Raw genomic sequence first — 20,349 nt, 5'->3', positions numbered from 1 at the left:
GGAATAGCTAACCAATGACCGGTCCAACTTAAGACACATACCAAGAGCAGAATCCCACATATGACACTCCCTGGAGGACCAGGAATCAGAGGTAGGACAGCCCAGAGACCTAAGATAGAACCAAACATCACAAGCGAAAACAAAAATAAACAAACAAAAAGTCAATGAAATGATTCCTGACGATCTATCTTCTCCTATACTTGTAGACTAGCCTAGCATAGTCATCATCAGAGAGGCTTCATCCATCAGCTGATGGAAACAGATCCAGAGATCCACAGCTGTTGGGGAATCTTGCAGAAGAAGGGGAGAAAGGATTGAAAGAGCCAGAGGGGTCAAGGACACCACAAGAAAACCTACAGAGTCCCCTAATCTGGACCCATAGAGGTTCACAGAGACTGAACAACAATCAGGGAGCTTTCGTGAGTCTGACCTAGGTTCTCTGCATATATGTTCTGGTTGTGTAGCTTGGTGTTCTTGTGGGTCTCTTAACCGTGTCTGCTTTTGGAACTCTTTTCCTCCTACTGGGTTGCCTCATTCAGCCTTAAAAAGAGGGGTGGTGCCTAGTCTTATTGCAACTTGATATGCCATGTTTGGTTGATATCCCTGGGAAGCTTGCCCTTTTCTGAAAAGAAAAGAGGAATGGATCGGGGTGGGGTAAGGGACTGGGGAGGGGGTACTTCCATCTGGACATAAGATATGAAAGAAGAATTAAATTAATTTTAAAAAGTAAGGCTAACCAGCATCAGCTCGTATATTGAAACAAGGGCTCTCAGTTGAACCCAGAGCGAACCAACTATATACAACTAGTCTCGTAAGCCAGATAGCTCTAGGCAGCCCCGTCTCTGCCTTCCAAGGACAGAATGACTGGACGGCTGCCACACCCACAGGAGTTTTGAGGATCTCAACTCCAGTCATCTCCACGGCCCTGGTTGTTTTCTTTAATTTGTACAGATTGATAAGGTTTTTTTTTTTCTGATACCACAATATACAAATAACTGAACAACTCTAGCCATCCTCCTTCTACCTCCATTCAGTTTGCTCCCATCACCCACTCTTTATCTCTGATAATCCCTCTTCTGCTTTTGGGTTGGTATCATTAGGACTACAATAAACAACAGCAAATGCTCAAAAAATCAAACACTTGGTTCCCACTGTGAGTATTTAGACAAAGAGCTGTGGGGAAGTGAGTGACATGAGGCCTCTGACCTCAACAATGTGGGTCAACCCACCAATGAATCCATAGTTTCACAGACTACTGGGAAGTGGTGGAATTGCTTCTATCCCCTACTGAGAAGATCTGTTTTGGGGAGTTGCTAAAAGTCCAAGTCTGGACTTGAAAACAAGAATGGGGAAGGTGAAATAGGGAAGTAGCATGTTCAGTATAGTACTACCAAAAAGGAGCAGGAGGGATGCCAACCATCCTCAGTACTGTCTCTCAGGACCTAACATACAGAAGGAACAATAAAAAATGTGGGGAATGGAGTGTGCACAGTCGAGTCATTTTGATCTGTTTAATGGGTTTTTTTCTGGATTGGCCATGCATGATTGATAGCAATAAAATAGCAGTTGTTGCCTGGAGATGGTTTCACCTTTTGACAGATTCATCACGGCTGCTATTCTTGGAATCCAAGGTGACTGGAAGATAACATGAGTCACAGAAAAGAACAAGTTGAAACAACAAGGCGGAGCTGGTTCCTTTAGGGTTAGCACAATGATTAGAGAATTCTGGGCTGTGCTCCACTGATTGAGAACAGGATGATTCATTGTGACATGATGACAACATGCTCATTATTCTGTTTGCATAAATCTTGAAAATACCTTGGCTTCTTCCGTCTTGAATAAAAAGGATTATTATTTATTTATCTGGGGGCCTCTTAAGTGATTACCATGTGCGCATGCAGAGTTGAGCAAGAATTCAACATGAAACTGAAGATACAAAATTTAGATGGCAAGCTTTCATCCTCTCATGGATTGGTTACTGGGGCCAAGCTCTTGAAGGACATATTTTCTTTCCTAACTCCTTCTTGTGTCTCTTCCTGACTGCCATGGAGTGAGCAGCTATGGTCCACCACCTATTCCTGACTCACTACAGATCTAAAATCTACAGATTCCAAATGACTGGGACTGAAGTCCTGACAAATGAGCCAAAATGTTTCTTCCTTTAAGCTTATTTTTCTCGGGTCTCTTAGCAACAGAAAACTAACAGAAACAGCTGAGAAATAAGGTAGTTACCATCTCTTTATCTAACACTAGGATTCACAAGTTTGTAGAATTGACTTGTGGTAGGTAATTAGAAAATATACAAATTCATAGAAACTGAACAACTCACTACCCTACACTTCAGTGAGAACCCTCAGCTTCACATAGCTTCTACACTACTGGATGAAAATTGGGTCAAGGTAAAAATCAAGAAGGAAATTTAAAACATTTTAGAATTGAACAAAAGTGAAAATACAGCTGGGAGTGGTGGAGCATGCCTTTAGTCCCAGCACTCAGGAGACAGAGGCAGGTGGATTCTGTGAGTTCCAGACCAGCCTGGTTTGTGAATCAACCAGGACAGCCAGGGACTGTTAAAAACAGGAACCCTGTCTCGAAAACAAAACAAAAAGAAAAGAGAGAGAGGGAGGGAGGAGAGGAAGAAAGGAAAGAAGGAAGGAAGAGAAAAATACAGCATACCCAAACTTATGGGACATGATAACGACAATTCTAAAAAACAAGTTCATGGTACTATGTACATACATCAAAACACTAGCAAGTTTTGTATCAATAGCTTAATGACACACTTGAAAGCTCAAGAAAAAATAATACCTAAAAAGAGTAGATTGGAAGAAACAAACTCGGGGCTAAAATTAGTAAAATAAAAACAAAGCAGTACAGAGAATTCTATAGAAATCTGTATACCACCAAACTACAAAACCTAAAATAAAGATATGAATTTTTATTTTTTTTATTTAAATAGAATTATAATCACTCCTCCCTCCTTTTTCTTTCCTTAACTCCCACCAGTGACCCTCCCTTGAAATGCCCTACCATGTTCCTTACTCTCAAGTTGATAGAATTTTTCTTTTATTATATTTGGAATATGCATACATTAATAAATACAACCTACTGAGTCCATTAATGCTACTTGTCTGTGTATAGTTTCAAGGCTGACCACTCTGCACTGCACAACCAATAATGAGGCTCATCATTTACCCATCATGACTAGCGTCGTGCCAAAGACGCAGGGACAGTTAGTTCAACACACACAAGCATTATCCACCACATAAGTACACTAAAAGACAAAAAAAAAAGCCACATGACTATCTCGTAAGATGTAGACAAATACAACATCCTTCACAACAAACGTTCTGGAGAGACTAGGGATACAAGGAAGATATCTCAACACAATAAAGACCGGTTACAACAAGCCAAAACCAACATCATCCTAAACAGAAAAAAATCTCAAAGCATTTTTGGATAAAAGGAGGAACAAGGCAAGATGTCTGTCCACTCTCCCCACACTTATTCAGTACAGTACCTGAAGTCTTATCTAGAACCCATTGTAGTTTTTTTCTTAATATTTTGAGGAGTCTCATTGGCCTTTGTATGTCTTCTTGGAGGTTGGTTGGTTGATTAGTTTTGTTTAGATGGATCAACTTTGAGACTAGAACTCACTATGTACCTAAAGATGACCATGAACTTCTGATCCTCATGAGTTCCGAGATCACAGATGACCATGCCCAATTCCATGCACTCCTGGAGATCCAGTAACGGATTTCATGAATGTTTAGCAAACACTCTACCAACTAACCTGCATTCCCATACTTACTACCAAAAGGTTTTTTGGGTTTGGGTTTGGGTTGTACTTTTTCCTTAGTTCTTCAAGCACTTGTACCCACTGGTGTTTCTGATAGAAAATAGAAGGCAAAACAAAAGAATCTGAAGTCATAAGCCTGTTCAACAGAAGTTACAAGCTTATTTCGGAAAATCTAAGAAGGGCTCACACTATGCTATTAGTGAGAGTGCTTCTCCTAAAGGCTAGGGAAATTTTATGAAGTTAAAAGGTGAGAAGGGGACTGTGTGTGTGTGTCCATGTGGCCAAGTCTCCTCTTTCTGAGAAGAGATTGATTGGTTGTTGTGGTTTGGTCAATTTTCAAGAACTTGGGATATTTTGTAGAATACTCTGTACCATTCTTAGAACCAGAAATTCAGATTAAGGGTCTAAGATGACTGTAATTACTTTATCAGTTTAGATGATGGAAATCATAGTAGAATTCCACATTATCCATGTTATTTGTGCACTAGTCAGAAAAGTATCAGAAGTTTACTCAAATCAGTTGCACGCAAATACTATTCAAATATACATTCTGACAAACTACAGTTGCAGTCACCAGGTGAGAAGATCCCTCCTCAATATTTTCTTCAGAGCCTTAGCAACATCTTTATTCCGAAGAGTATAAATCAAGGGATTCAGTGTGGGAGTAATGATACTGTAGAAAACAGAACCAACTTTGTCTTGCAATGGGGTGCGCTGGGACCTGGGTCTCATATAGGAGAATATGCAAGCACCATACCAGAGAGAAACCACAATAAAGTGAGAGCTACATGTGGCAAAAGCATTTCTCTTACTCCCAGTTGAATGCATCTGAATGACACTGTGGAGAATGAATCCATAGGAGGTAGAGACGAGAATTATGGGGAGAAGAAGAAGTATAATGGAGCTGATGTAGACTGTGTTCTCATACACAGTGATGTCCCCACACACCAGCTTCAAAACCGCTGGAAATTCACAGTAGAAGTGGTAAATGATTCTCGACCCACAGAAAGGGAAGCTCATCAAGATGGCCGTGTGGATTAGGGAGTTCACAGATGCACTCAACCATGACATGACAGCCATCATCACACCCACTCGTGTGCTCATGAGCACAGTGTAACGTAAAGGGTGGCAGATGGCAACATAGCGGTCATAGGACATGAGGGCCAAGAGGAGAGACTCTGCACCACCCAGAGACAGGTACAGGAAGTGCTGGGTGGCACAACCCACAAATGAGATGGACTTCTTGCCAGACAGGTAGTTGCTAGCCATCTTGGGGATGGTTGTAGAAACGTGCATCAGATCCATGAGGGATAGCTGACTGAGCAGGAAATACATTGGTGTGTGAAGACGAGGGTCAGCACAGATGAGGAGGATGGTGAGGCTGTTGCCACTCACTGCAGTAAGAAAGACCAGCATGATCAAGAGGAAAAGACAAAGGTGGCTGAAGGAGTCATCAAAGAGCCCTTGAAGGATGAAGTCTTGCAGAGAGGTCTGGTTCCACCAACACATGCTTCCTTCTCAGCCCCTGAGTGAACAAAGAGAAGACAGAGATGTGATGCAAGAACCATCACTTCACAATAAGCATTTTCTTTTTCAGGAAAATGTGAAGAATTTTTTTCTCTTTATTTTAAATTGTTTTTAATTTTGTATAGATTCATTCGGCATGATAGTGGGTCACACATGAACATTTTTGCACAAGTGTATATCTACTCCTAATTGTCCAACAACTCTAATTATCCAAATGGCATTTTTAAAGAGAAACAAAAAAACTCTCTTGAAAATGATCATCACTGTGAAATTCCAGAATATCTACAGGCTATTGAAAGCCCAGCTAGAGAGCTGAGACAATATCTCCACAAGTATAATGTAAAGTACCATGCAAGCCTGACTACCCACCCAAGGTTGATCCCCAAGACTTACATGTAAATTGTCAGGTATGGATGGAAAGTGCTGTGACAGGCTGTCTTTTGGACATGTATGGTGGCTGCACTCATGAACTCACTGCAGTCATGGTTAACTTCACAAGTTCAAGCCAACAAAAGCAAGCAGCATTCCACCAAGGAGTGTAAACCAGACTAAGCTATAAATAAAAGAGAGGATGAGGACATAAAGGTGGGAGAGGGGCATGTGGGGGGAAGGGAAGGAAGGAGTCAGCATGGATATGATCAAGATACATTATCCACACACATGGAATTGTCTGGAGGGGAAGTTGGTGTTTCAACCTCCTTCTTTTCTTAAAAGATTAGCAAGTTTTGGTTCTGTACAAGAGAGTCATGAGAATCACTGTATTTCACATTTTTCTTATGTTGAAATCAACTAAAGTTTAAAGCAGCAATTCTCAACCTTCCTAATGCTGCAACCCTCATGTGTGGTGACCTCCAACTGTGAAAGTATTCTCGTTGCTACTTCATAACTATAATTGAGCTACTGTTATGAATCATACTGTAAATATTTTTATCACAACCCACAGGTTGAGAACTGTTGGCTTAAAGAAACACGTGAGTGATAAGATAAAACATAACAAAGAAGCTAAATCCATGCTCCCAGACAATGAGCCAGAGCTATCTCCTGCATGTATTTGTACCCATCAAATTGTGAATCATGGACAGGAGACTAGGATTGTAGCATCTCATCAGCCAAGGTTCCCTATCTATACTTTATCCAGATCTCATCTGAATAAGATTGGCTACTTAATTTCCATAGTGAAGCATGACTCAGAGAGAGACAGAGACAGAGAGACAGAGAGAGACAGAAACAGAGAAGATCTCAATTGATCTTTACAAGTATTACCCTATCTTTATTTTGGTTTTTTTCTCTCCCTATAATTGTATAGCAATTTTCTTTTAATTGAAAACTACCTCCATGAAGGAGAAACTCAGGAGATCAACAACTTCACACATCTAGAAAAGCTGAAACTCATGAGAGTCTTGAGGATCCCTTCCCAAGGATGTAGAAACAGTTCCTGGGCCAGGAGACTCTGACCAACCAAACTGCTCAGAAGAAACTATCCTACCACCAGGGCAGCCTGCAGATCATGCAGAGAACTTTAGGATCTTCACAACTGTTGGGATGGGCTTTTCTGTCATGCAGCTACTTTTCAGTTCTCCTTGCTCCTGCAAGTAGCCAATCTCCCACACTCCAATAATCTCATTGGCTCACCAAATTGAACCTTGGTATAATCATTGCTTTGGTCTGTCATGGATTCTGGAGTGAGTAGATGCTATGTATGTCATGTCTCCCTGGGGAAAAGTCTCACACAACGCTTACGAAAGATCTCGTAAGATCATCATACATTCCAGATTGTTTATATTTCCAAGCAAAGAACTGAGAGCTAAATGCACTCTTCAAAGTGTGGCTTAACCATTGAAGAGTCCTGTTTCTTATGCTGTATGCTAACAATGGCAGCGAAACATCTCATCTTTACACCTATCAGTTACAAAGCTATTCCAATCTAATCCTATGTGGATTAACATATGAACCTTAAGTCTAGAAGGTGGTTCATTGGTTGAAGGAATCTCCCTCCAAGCTTGGCAACCTGAATTCAATGCCCAGGGTCCAAATGATGGGAGAAGAAAACGAACTCCTACATGTTGTCCTCTGACCTCCATACACAAATCACAGGCAGGTCATGCACACAAACATACACACACATGTAAATTAATATATACATACATACACATATACATACATAAAGCAATTTTTAGAGACATGTGGTTCTCCCATGCTGCCTCTAATTATTTCCACAGTTGAGAGATGTACATGCACACATACTTAGCCATATAGTTCTTAATCTCATTCCTCATTCTTGTCCATCCAGTGGTCTCAGTGGGTACCCGTGCCAGAGGTACATCATTATCTGGTTCTTTGCTTTATTTATCTCTTAGGAATTTTCTAGCAATTCCCCATTCTTCTTCTAGCCTTTCAATGACCTTTTCCTCTGCCTTCTCAGGAGACTGTCTTCCTGTGTTGCCTCCATAATACCCTGTGACATAACGGATAGCTGACAATGGACAAATTACTAATAAGCATTTCCAGGATGCCTCAAGCCTAACGTTATCATATTCAGAATTTCCTCAGCAGAGACATGGGCTTTAAACAAGCATATGTGTGCAATGTAGATGGCAAGAGAGTCCTCATAGGAACACTCATTGGCTACTATCACCCACTAACAAGTCTTTTCTGAATTGCACACCATACTTGGCTCTCTAACTTTGGAGATCTTCTTTAACTAGTGAAGTTGCATTAATTATTCCAGGAGCAGCAGGACAGGAGCAACAGGACATATGATTCTGTAGCACTTTCACGGCCTGCATTCATATTCTGAAGCCCTCCAGCAAGCAGCAGGACAGTCTAGCTCAGATCTGTATCCTCATCAGCCTATTGGCAGGATGGACTGAACAATAGGGCTTCTTCACCCATGCTAGTTGGGCAGTGCAATCCTGCAGAATGTTCTCTCTGACTCTGAACGTCTATTTTAGTCACCTTTCTATTCCAGCTCAAGAATTTAGGCAACAGGAATTTGCAGGGATATGATATAGTTTCAATTATCACATTCCCAAACCTAAGAAAAAACATGATTTGGATTTCCCTGCTGTTTTGGATAACTAAAGCTCTCTTTTTATAGGCATCCTCGTCTTCTGTTATTAAGATTGAATTCAGTATATCCAGTGAAGAAGCCCCTCTCTGACGGCACAAGTGTTCCCTCAACAGTAACTAAAGACACCAGAATGGATTTGCCCTGGCATGAGCCAGTCATGAGGGAAGAAGAGTACCATCTGTGAAAAATAAAACCTCTCCAAACCCAGACAACATGTGATGCCAGCTGAGCTAAGTTGGCATCTCTAAATTGACAGTATAGGGACTTTCCCACATAGCACACACCCTGGGTATCTCCTGGGAACACTTAGCACAGACACCAAATATTATGTGCTCTGCCCATTGAGAAATTAATTCCCTAAGACCTTATTTACTTGGAGTTTGTTGGTGGGATCAGAGGAATAAGGTAAATGGGAAGAGTTAGCCCTGGGGATAATGCTTGAATATTCTCACTAGGGATCAATTAACCATGATGAGCCATTGCTAGAGTCATGTTTTCTTGTTTTTGAAATACAGATCTTACTTGCCTCTTTCCATCCAACCCTTTTGACAAAATCTAAACAAACATCTAATCCAAACAAACAAAGGAGGGAGTCCCTGGAGTGTCCAGAGACAAACAGCACTGATCTCTGTATTGAAAGACCCAAGAGAATCAATCAGTCACTATGCCTGCAACCCTTAACGCTGGCAGATACTGCTGCTCTCTCTGTAAGGCATCCTGTGGGAGGAAGGAAGTTTGGCCATAACTCGGTCTATTAGATAGGTTCAGAGCTCTTCATCCTGAGTAGCTATAAACTTCAGAGGGAAGGTAGAGCACTTGGCAATTAGCCAACCACAGGTTTTTAGCTCTAATTTTCCATAAGAGTGTACAGGTAATGGAACTCCACTCTCCTCAGAAGACTGTACCCTACACAACCCTATAAAGCTCCGTAAACTTCTTTTCAGAACAATTTCTGGTCAACAGAAAGCAAGTGGCCAGGCAGTGGTGGTGCATGCCTTTAATCCCAGCACTTGGGAGGCCAGAGGCAGGTGGATTTCTGAGTTCTAGGCCAGCCTGGTCTACAGAGTGAGTTCCAGAACAGAGAAACCCTGTCTCAAAAAAAAAAAAAAACAAAAAAACAGAAAGCAAGTGGACCTTGGTGTGATGTCCAGCCCCTAATGTAAAAGCATGTCCTAGATATCCAGCTACAGAGGAGAAAGCAAGAGAACATCTGCAATTTGCCAGCAAGCTGGCCAAGCTCAACCGGTCAGCTCTAGGCTCCGTGAAAGACCCTGTGTCAAAATATTAGGTGTCAAGTGACTAATAAAGACACTCAATGTCTTTATTGATAATAACAAGGAAACTGTCCTCCAGACACAACAGGACTGATGCACCTATGAACTCACAGAGACTGTGCCAGCATGTACTGGGCCTGCACAGGTTCTAGTCAGATGGGGTCCCAGACCTGAAGGGGGAACTAAACATGGGTTCTCACTCCTACACAAGAAGCAACCTGCAACTGCAAAATAAAAGTTAGTTATCTCTACTTGAGTCTCACTGGGTATATGAACCACACTTGAGGGCAGACCCCATGCCCAGCAGTAGATGCCCTACTCAACATGAACTCAGTGGCAGACGATAGACTTTTTGTCTCGTATTGCTCTATTTGTGCATTTTTTGTCCTGATATCCTGATGATCTTTTGCTTGTGTCTATGCTTTCTGGTTTGTCGTTTTTATGGGATTTGGGTGTGTGTGTGTGTGTGTGTGTGTGTGTGTGTGTGTGTGTGTGTGTGTGTAAATATATTTACATAAATTGCTTTTATTTATCTTTGGCTGACATGTGCATGCATTTGTTTGCTCATGTGTACTCATGTGCATGCAAGCACATATGAAAGCCAAAGTTCAACATCATGTGTCTTCTGCAATCACTCTCCACCATATTTTTAGATAAACCTGTAGCTTGCTGATTTGGCTAGATTGATTTCCCAGCAAGCCCCAAGGATCCTCTTATCTACACACATGCATACAAACATACATAAGAATAAAAACTGCAATACTATAAGCATGCCTTCACAATTCTTTATGAATGCCATATGTCAGTACTGTAAATTCTTTTATGTTTATTTCATCTCCTTTGTCATCTTTTTTTTGAAACAAGGTCTCACTATGTATCCTTGCCTGACCTGGTATGTGCTATGTAGACCAGGCTAGAACCCACAGAGATCTACCTGTTGAAATTCAAGCCATGTATACCTTACTCAGCTTGTCATTCTCTTATCAAACATAGGTGATTTGAATAATAATTAGTTAAGATAGTTTCCTGTACTAAAGAAACTGGATGTGAAAGAGGGAAAACAATCAAATAAAATACAACTTCTGTCCCCAAACTGCCTTCTAAATATTTATAGCCATAGAGAAACAATACTCTTCACCTTAATCAAAGACACTTTTGCCACAAATGGCAGTGAATACAGAGACTCCTGGATGCTCAAAAGGCTAAGAATGAGTGGTAGTTCCGTGCTCACTTCTAAAGAGAACATTTATGCCACTCCTAAGACTCGGGAAACATCATGGAAGAAAGGTCGGGGAAGGGGGTGAAAGAGACAGAAGATAAGGGAAAGTTCTACAAAGGCTATCTTCAGGGCATGATGCAGCCGTTGTAATCAAAGTCACAGCATCCAGGTGGGGTGGCACAGGCCTTTGGTCTCTCACTTCTGGGGCAGAGGCAAGCCTATTTCTATGATTAGAAATCTGGTTCTACATACTGAGTTCTGGGACTATATAATAAGTCTGTCTGTCTGTCTGTCTGTCTGTCTCTCTCTCTCTCTCTCTGTCTCTCATACACACACACACACACACACACACACACACACACACACACACACACACACGAGAGGTAAATAAAGAAAAAATGAAACCCTCTTTCCCTACCTTTATCCTGATTGGTCCAACACAGTCCAAATGTCTACACATAATCTCTACAAAATCTCTCAGCAGACATTTTTCATCTGCCTCTTGTCTTTCTTCCTACCTTAGGAACTTTTCTGAATAAATTTCAATTCCTGTGTGTAACCCACAAGTAAGCTTTTTCCTTTCTTCTTGGGAAGTCTTCTTTGGATTCTGACCTAATGTCACCCTTTGACTTAAACCATAAGCTAGCAATGCTTTCCAGTGTGCTTCAAGCCTCAGTATTATCTTAGCTGGAGTTTCTTCTGCAGGTACTGGTGGATAGAAGAAGCATGGAAGAAAAATGGAAAAGGAAGGTGGGTCCTCACAGGCATGTACGTTGCCTATTGATCATACCAGGAAGCTTCATCTGAGGTGTTCTTTGGACTTCCTTCTTCAACCCTGGAATTTCTATTTGCTATTGAAATGGAATAGAAGATGCGGATACAACACACTTATCATTGCATCAATCACGTCGTGTGTCACAGCCTTCCAGGACCAACAAGACGTGTGACCCCATGAGACTTTTCAGCCCCTGCTCAGATTCTGAGCCCACTCAGCCCACAGCAAGGCAGATTCTACAACTGAACTGCATTCACCTCTGCTAAGTTAGTCTTGGAAGCATCCAGATGTTGCCTCTGGTTTTAAATATGTAGCTCATGCACCTTTCCACCCCAATTTCTGAGCCTATTCAACAGGACTTCTCATTAGTATTTCTTTATTAAGATGCTGTGGTGGTTTCGATATGCTTGGCCCAGGGAATGACACTATTAGGAGATCTGGCCTTGTTGGAGTAGGTGTGTCCTTGTTGGAGAAAGTGTGCCACTGTGGGAGTGGGCTTTAGAGACCCTCCTCCTAGCTGCCTAAAGCTAGTCTTCTCCTATCTGCTGTTGGTTGAAGATGTACAACCCTCAGCTCCTTCAGCCTCATGTCTGCCTGGACACTGCTATGCTCCTGCCTTGATGATAATGGACTTAACCTCTGAACCTGTAAGCCAGCCCCAATTAAATGTTGACCTTTGTAAGCGTTGTCTTGGTCATGGTATCTGTTCACAGTAGTAAAGCCCTAACTATAACAGATGCTTAACATATCAGCTCCATCATCAATGTTTCCAAAGTCAAAAGGAAATCTGATTCATATTTTCTGCTGTCTCATGGATCACGGTTAACCTTCTTCATTGTTTTGTATTCATTCTCATGGAACAAAAATCTTAATTTTTATTTTTCTGTCAGGGATCCTCCTCCTGACTGACAACTATTTCCTCAATAGTAATCAAAAAAGAGTTGGCCTGACATGAGCCAAGTACAAGGGAAGAGGGAACGCCATCTATGAGAAATAAAATGTCCCCTGTCCTGAAGGACCTATGATTTCAGCTGAGACAAACAGACATTGGGTAAATGGCAAAAGGATTTTCACCCAAATGACACATCTTGGATCTCTTCTAGGAAATATCACCCAAGATACCAATTAATTTATGTCCCACACATAGAGATAAACACCCCTAAAGATTTTACTCAAAGTTGGTACGTTGGGGTCAGGGGAGTGATACATTTTGGGGATATAGACTTTGATGATAATATGGGAATATTCTCTCTGAGGGCCAATTAACTGCACAGACAAACAATTCTAGAATCTCTGACTTGTTTTTTATTTTTAATTACAGGCCTTTCTTGTAACTTGACATTCAACCCTTTAAGAACAGTTTGAGAGATCTAGTCTCTCTTCCCTCATGGATCATCTTGAGGGTTTCTCCAGGGTTTCTATTATAGAAAAGAAGTCATATGGTGGACACAATTCATTTTCACCCTCATTATTAATTATATTCCAGATGCATAGGACACATGAATCAAATATGTCTTGATGTGTTGTCTAGAGGTAAAACAAGAAAGCATCATATCCCTTCATCTCTTTATTTACTTTAATCTATTTTCCATATATTGACCTATTTCTCATTATAAAAATATGCTGAAGAAGCCATGTAGGATAAGACTAAAGGAACTGTGGTATATAAACACAATGGAGGTTTATTCAGCCACAAAAAAAAAATACAAATGAATGTCATTTGCAGAAAAATGAATGAACTTCAGATCAAGGTAAGTAAAATAAACCTAACTTAGGAGCAAAATGCCTTCTTTTATATGAAGAATCTAGATTTTTATATCTATATAATATATACGTATAGAGTGTAGTTTTGTCTACACCACTTTGTGTTCCCAGCTGGTTGCACACATGCACCTTCCCAGGCACTATCTCAGATCTGTGGATAAAACACACACACACTCATTTTTAAACTGGCTTATTGGTTCTGTGTCTGGACTCTTCTAAGCCTTGTGCAGCCCTTACCTTCACTTCTAGCCCAACACCTCTAAATCTTCCCTCAGCTTATCTGCCAGTTACCTTCTGTGAAGCCCATTGGTCTTGTTGTCCTAGACTCTTTCCTGCCACTTTCTCTTTCCACCTACATTCTGGAAGATCTCCCCTGTAGCTCCAAGTCCATCCCATCTCTCTCCCCCAGGTCTCTCAATTCTCCTCCTCTCTCATAGCCTGCAGTAACCTGGAAGTCCTGTTTCTTTATTTCCACCCAACCATTGGCCACTGGCATCTTTATTAATAGACCAAAACCTAATTGGGGGTTCAGCATCAGTAAACACAGATTCCAATCAAGAGGCATCTGAACCACCCCCATACATCTCACCTTTTCTGTCCAATTTAAAAAAAAAAAAACTCTTCTTCAGACATAAATTGAGCAGATCAATAACAATCATGTAAATTACAAACTATGATATACAATTAACTTTCAGTCCATCATTCCTAACTTAAAGGGCTATAATTCTATCCCTAATTATGAATTAGATTTTAGCCTGTAACACCATCTGAAAACCATGTTTTTACTTCTGTATCATGTCTTTAATGTTAAACAACTTGAGTTTTATTATGGGACTATAATTAGTCTTGAACCCCATCAAAAATCTGAGTACAGATTAAATACAACCTGAGAATATAGGAAGCACAAAACACAGCTTCTAAAAATTAAACAAATTATAGAGACAGTTGACTGCCTGAGCAGCCCCCTAATTTTTTATAATGTTGGAGCATCTGTCATCAGCTTTCTGGTCCAGGATCATCTGACAGACCTGTGTAAAGAAGAATTACAAAGGACTGTTTACCCTGTATTGGCAGAGTTATCAGTTGACTATTCATGTAGTGTGTCCTTTTCCTGACTAGTATTTTGTCTGTAGATGAAATAATCAATTTTTCCCCATGACTACCTTGCCACAGTAAGAAACCTCACCTGGAGGTGAAGATGTTGAATTCTTCTTTGAAGGAGAATGGGGAAACTCTTAGGAGCAGACATGTATCATTGTCAAATGATCTTTAATAATTAAATAACATTAAACGTAATATTTTGCAGATTTCTGGTGTTTTTGAAGACTATCTATGTAAAGGATATTTGAACTGTTAAACCTTAATTATTCTCAACTATTTTTATTTGAGTAATATTGAAAACATTTTATTATAATTAAATTATAATCTTATATAACTTTACTATCTGGCCCTTAACTTGTGTCACTTAATCATTCTAAATAGTTTGTAACAACAGCTATTAGAAGGACTGGGTCTAAGCCTTGTATTCTTAAATGAGTTGTATAGGCACAATGCCTATCTAAGAGTAGCAATATTAATCTTACACTTTGTATCAATATAGAAATGCATACCAATGAAAACTTTAAACATGTATCAATATAAATTCTGTACCAATATAAGAAATTATAACTTCAATTTGTATCAATAAAGATTTATATCAATGTAAGATTATGGCTTTACAATGCTTTGTTCAAGAATAAAATTAGTAATCCATCCCATCTATTTCCTTCTTGTTCAAAATTATGAGCATTTCCAATTTATCCCTTAAAATGACAACCTATCTATAATTTATAAAATAACCATAACCAGACCCAAGGGATAGGGATGACAACTCTCCATAACTTCTTCCTGCTGAATGGAGGTGACAAAAATTCTTTAAAGGGGTGAGGAGGGGTAGAAAAATCAGAAAATTTGGTTAGACTTAAGAAAGCTAGCTTTAGCATGTGTTGTCCAGTCTCTGTATGCTTAGAAGGCTCAGGGCTTGACTGAAGTTCTGATTAGATTCATCTGAAAGGTTGGATGAAATGAGGTCATCTGGAATCAGCAGCAATCTTAAAGCTGCCCTGGAAGCAAGTCTCTGGACAGCATCAGGAAGCAGGGGCCTGGAACAGCAGGTCAGTTCAGTGTCCCAGCAGATGAATCTTGTCAGAGCTGTACATTTTGTAATATATGAATCTCACAACAAAAATTTTAGTACCAATAAGATATTTGAATGGGGGACTGTCTTTTTTATAAGTTAATTTTATCAATAACCAAATGTAATAAATCTTCATTCCATATAAACCCATATGAAGGAGGGTATGAAGAATCTTAGGGATTCCATAATCAATAAGATTAATTGTCTCATTTTAACTGCAGTTTTGCCTAGAGACATTTTTATGTCTAAGCCAGTTACTGGGCTATTCCTATGTCCAGTCATCAGCAGATCAATTTACCTGTCTTGTTTGATTTTCTCTAATTTTTCAAGATCTTTAGCTGTCTTCTCCTGTCACAACTGATCCATATCACTCTGGAAGGGACCAGAGCCTTTTCTCCTTTCCTATCAACACAAATACAGTGCCTTTCTCCCAAAATAGCATAACCAGAATCATCCAGTAACCAGAATTCATTAAAGGTATAGCTTGACCTCTGTCCCATCAAACTAATAATCACATTTATTTTGATAATTAAAATAACCTAAAACAATTGAAGCAATCTAAAGAAATAATAACCATTGAGACAGTGCTTTTACTGTCCCCTGCCCTGCCCTTCATGAGATTAAGGCCTAAATTATTTATACATCTGTGCAAACTTGAATCCTTTCAACTATGGAGATTAACATCTCTGTGGGTACATATTGCTGTGTGTTCCTTTCTCTATATATAATTCTCAAGGCCTAAGTTTCTACTGTCTGAGATAGGATAGGCTCCCTACCTCCTGCTTTCAACCTATTTTTTTAAGATCAAAAGCCACAATATTTATATATCTCTGCATTTAACTTTAATTAAATTCTCTTCTACTTACTTATAAGCCTATTTATAGTCTCTAATTTTTATTATACTAAGCTGACAATTCCAGAAATCCTGTGTCAACCATGTTCAAAGATACAGAGAAATTGTCCTGGCAAGACTTTTGTGTGTCTTTAAACCATTTGTTCATTCATTTTCCCTAACTTCTCTCTTCTTTGGAGCTTAATACCTGTTGCTTCTACCATCTGGCTCTCTGCCTTTCATCTTAAGCTCTTTGTATCAGCCACCAACCATGGGAAGAAATCCCAACGTGACTTGGGCAGAATTCATATATTCCTTTTTTTTCCTTAAAAACAGTTAAATCAGATTTATAAGTCTCTATTTTTTATTTATCTGGTGGCTAGAGACAGGCAGCTTTATTGTCTGTTTCTCATTGCCTCACTCCTAGCAGCACTCAGAATCAATGGGGAGTGACCCTAGCTGTGACTCACTACACTGGGGACATGGAACCTGATGAGGCCACCTCCTACAGCCAGGGAGGAACCTCAGTGGAGTGATAGAGACACCATCCTACACATAAAACTTTCAACCCAATATCCTGTCAACAAAAAACGCAGGCAAAATGGATGGAGCAGAAACTGAGAAAATAGCCAACCAATAAATGGCCGAACTTGGGACCTATACCATGAGCAAGCACCAATCCCTGACACTATTAATGATACTCTGTTATGCTTGCAGTCAGGTACAAGTTGTCTTCTGAGAAGTTCCACCCAGAAGCTGACTTACACAGATGCAGACACCTGTCAGGGACCACTCTGCCAGATGTTGGAACCCACACTGCCCCAAGCTTTGGGGGCTAAATTGTTCCAGCTCATACTGCTGCTGCGGTCCGAGGGTCAGGGTTCAGGAAGAGAGAGAGTGAGGGCAGAAGAGAAGAATGGAGACCAGACAGAGTGTGATTCAGTCCCATTTATTCTCAAGTCTCTCTTCCTATCCCAAGTCCCAAGTTCCAAGTTCCTAGTCCTTAGTGCCTCCAAGTTCCAAGCTTTCAGTACTAAGTTTCCAGTCCCAAGTTCCCAGTCCTCCTCTGTCTGCCTCTCGCCTTTTATAAGTCTCACTTCTTAAGTCATGCCTTTAAGTCACACACACCCAAGGGAAAATCCTGGGTATATAAAACAAGATGTTATCAGAGTGTGCTCAGCTGTTGTAGGCTGTTGAAAACAAGTCTCTTGTCAGGGTATATGGCTCAAGATGGCTGCAAGGATGATAGCCGCCTTCTGTCGGCTCCCCACAGACACCCACAGCCAAACAGTGGATGGAACTTGAGGACTCTTGTGAAAGAATAAAAGGAAGGATTGTGGGCCTCAAGGAGGATAGAAACTCCACAGGAAGATCAACAGAGTCAACTAGCCTGGACCTTTGGGGCTTTCAGAGTTTGAACCACCAACCAAAGGACGAACACAAGCTGGACCTAGGTTTCCCTGCAGATATGTATCCTAGCAGATGTGCAGCTTGGTTTTCATGTGGGTTGCGAACAACTGGAGCAGAGCTATCCCAATAGCTGCTGCCTGTACATGGAATATGTTCTACTGGGGTTCCTCGTCTGGCCTCACTGGGAGAGGGAGAGCCTAGCCCCACAGACACTTGAAGTGCCAGGGTAGGGGGATACCCAGGGGGTACCCCACCTGATCAAAAAAGAACAAAGGATGGGTGAAGGATTGTAGGAAGGAGTTATCAAATGTGTGGATTGACCCCATATTGTTACTTATTCTTCGAATAGATTAAAGGCACTATCACTTCGTTTGGGGAATTTCTCTCTTTTTTTTTTTCCCAGTTTTTCAAGATGGTTTCTCTCCGTAACCCTGGCTGTCCTGGAACTTAGGTAGACCAGACTGGCCTCGAACTCAGAGATCCACCTGCCTCTGACACCCAAGTGCTGGGATTAAAGGCATGTGACACCACTACCAAGCTTGTTCAAATAACTTTTAGTTCTTTGATCTGTTGCTCTACTTTACACTAGAATACAGTATCTCTCTAGCTGAAGCAGCTATTACATCTGTATCATTCGCTCATTTATTGGATAAGCATCTGATGAATGTTCTGTTCCCAGCTCTGTATTACTGTTCAGCATTTATGGCATATTTAACAAACATACAGTATTTTCCTTAATAGAGAAATAAGTTGCCAAGGACTTGAGAGATCACATTGATCACTCTAGAATAAACTGGGGCATAGTTTAGCAATAAAGCACCTACCTAGTGTTCAAGATGCCTAGATTTAATCCCCAGCCCTGAAAATAAAAAGAAACATCCCAAGAAGGTGTGGAATTTGTGTTTCTGAATCCACATTATTTTGTTTGGCACACTGACCATGGATGCATACATTTTTCTACTAGTACCATGAATTCATCTTCTGCGCATCTAAATAAAATTCCATTCTGCATAAGGATTACATTTATCAGCTCATCTATCGATAGATACATAGAATGGTACCATTTCCTAGTAATAGTGCAGCAGACGACAAGAACGAGCAAGCGTCTCTTTAGGTGTGTTGATTTCTTCAGGCACACACCCAAAAGAATTTCTTTTTTGTTTCTTTAGTTCGTTGGTTGGTTTTTCAAGACAGGGTTTCTCTGTGCAGCCCTGGCTTACTACGTGCATGGAATGAAGGAAAGGGTCTGGCGATGTGTGGAATCTTGTCTTTCCTCTGGTTCATGATGCTACTGAGTCTGTGTGTAAAGACATGTGCTGTCTTTCACAGAATGCTGTGTCCCACAAGAGCTCCGTTCACTTCAGTAGCTTTTCTTCTTCACACGTCAGTGACCTCTGCTGGCCACACTTAGCTTTCCACAATCTTGGTAGGTTCTCTAACTCATCAGATCCCACCCACTGAGTTAACTGTTATTCTAGTTGGCGCTTGGAAGTGGGAGTGCCTCCTGATGTACTGAAGTTGTGAGAAGTAGCCACTGCACTGAAGACTGAACAGAGGATCTGTGTATTAATCACCCTGTGGGAGGGAGTCACCTGTGGAAGGCTATGTGGTGCATACAAGCCTAGTGACCACACAGTGGGGAGCCAAGAGAAAACAGCTATCATCCTTGCAGCTAGCTATCTTGAGCCATATACCCTGATAAGAAATTTGATTACAATAGCCTACAACAGCTGAGCACACTCTGATAACATCTTGCTTTAGATACCCAGGATCTTCCCTTGGGTATGTGAGACTTAAAGCTGTGATTTAGAGCTGAGACTTAAGGGCATGACTTAGAGATCAGATTTAGAGACAAGACCTAAGGGCATGACTTAAAGGCATGACTTAGAGGCGTGGCTTAGAAGTGAGACATATAAAAGGAGAGAGGCAGACAGAAGAGTTCAGTACAACTTGGAACTAGGAATTAGGTTAGGGAGTACAACTTGGAGTAGGAATTAGGCATTGAGGAAGAAGACACTTGGACTAACAGATGATTAGTAGGCATTAGGCACTTAGCACTTGGAACTTGGAACTTGGAGGCACTAGGGACTAGGAACTAGGGACTTGGGACTTGGACTAGGAAGAGAATAAACGGGATTGAATCACACTCTGTCTGGTCTCCATTCTTCATGTCCGCCCTCACTCTCTCTCTTGCTGAACCCCGACCCGCAGCTTGGGGCAGTACGGGCTCTAACAATTTAGCCCCCAAGGCTTTTGGCAGTGCGGGTTCCAACATTGACAGAGCGGTGACATTTTGGCCCCCAAACGTGGGGTAGTGCAGTTCTCAACACAGGCCAGAAGAGGGTGTCAGGTTTCTAGAATTGGAGTTGCAGGCAGCGGTGAGCCTCCCAACTCTGGTGCTCTGCAAGAATAGCAAACGCTCTTAGCCACTGAAGCAGTAGCCCTTGTACCAGCAGCCCTTAGGTTACTTCTTATCAATATGTCACCCTATGGTTTTTCTTGT

At 40.9% G+C, this 20,349-nt stretch overlaps 1 protein-coding gene across 1 annotated transcript; it reads right to left on the bottom strand.

The window, feature by feature from the left end:
* Positions 1-1,511: 1,511 nt before the first annotated feature.
* On the bottom strand, positions 1,512-8,644 carry Or2ae1 (olfactory receptor family 2 subfamily AE member 1). The gene is made up of 3 exons (XM_076923417.1): positions 7,571-8,644; positions 5,720-5,879; positions 1,512-5,324 (listed from the first exon to the last, which is right to left on the bottom strand). Exon 3 carries the CDS (start codon positions 5,306-5,308, stop codon positions 4,370-4,372), a length of 939 nt encoding a protein of 312 aa, XP_076779532.1. The 5' UTR covers positions 5,309-5,324; positions 5,720-5,879; positions 7,571-8,644; the 3' UTR covers positions 1,512-4,369.
* Positions 8,645-20,349: the final 11,705 nt, after the last annotated feature.

Source organism: Arvicanthis niloticus, chromosome 24 (assembly GCF_011762505.2).
Source record: "Arvicanthis niloticus isolate mArvNil1 chromosome 24, mArvNil1.pat.X, whole genome shotgun sequence".
Lineage (NCBI taxonomy): Eukaryota > Metazoa > Chordata > Mammalia > Rodentia > Muridae > Arvicanthis > Arvicanthis niloticus.
The sequence above is the reverse complement of the archived record's forward strand: the minus strand, read 5'-3'. Positions and strand labels throughout refer to the sequence as shown.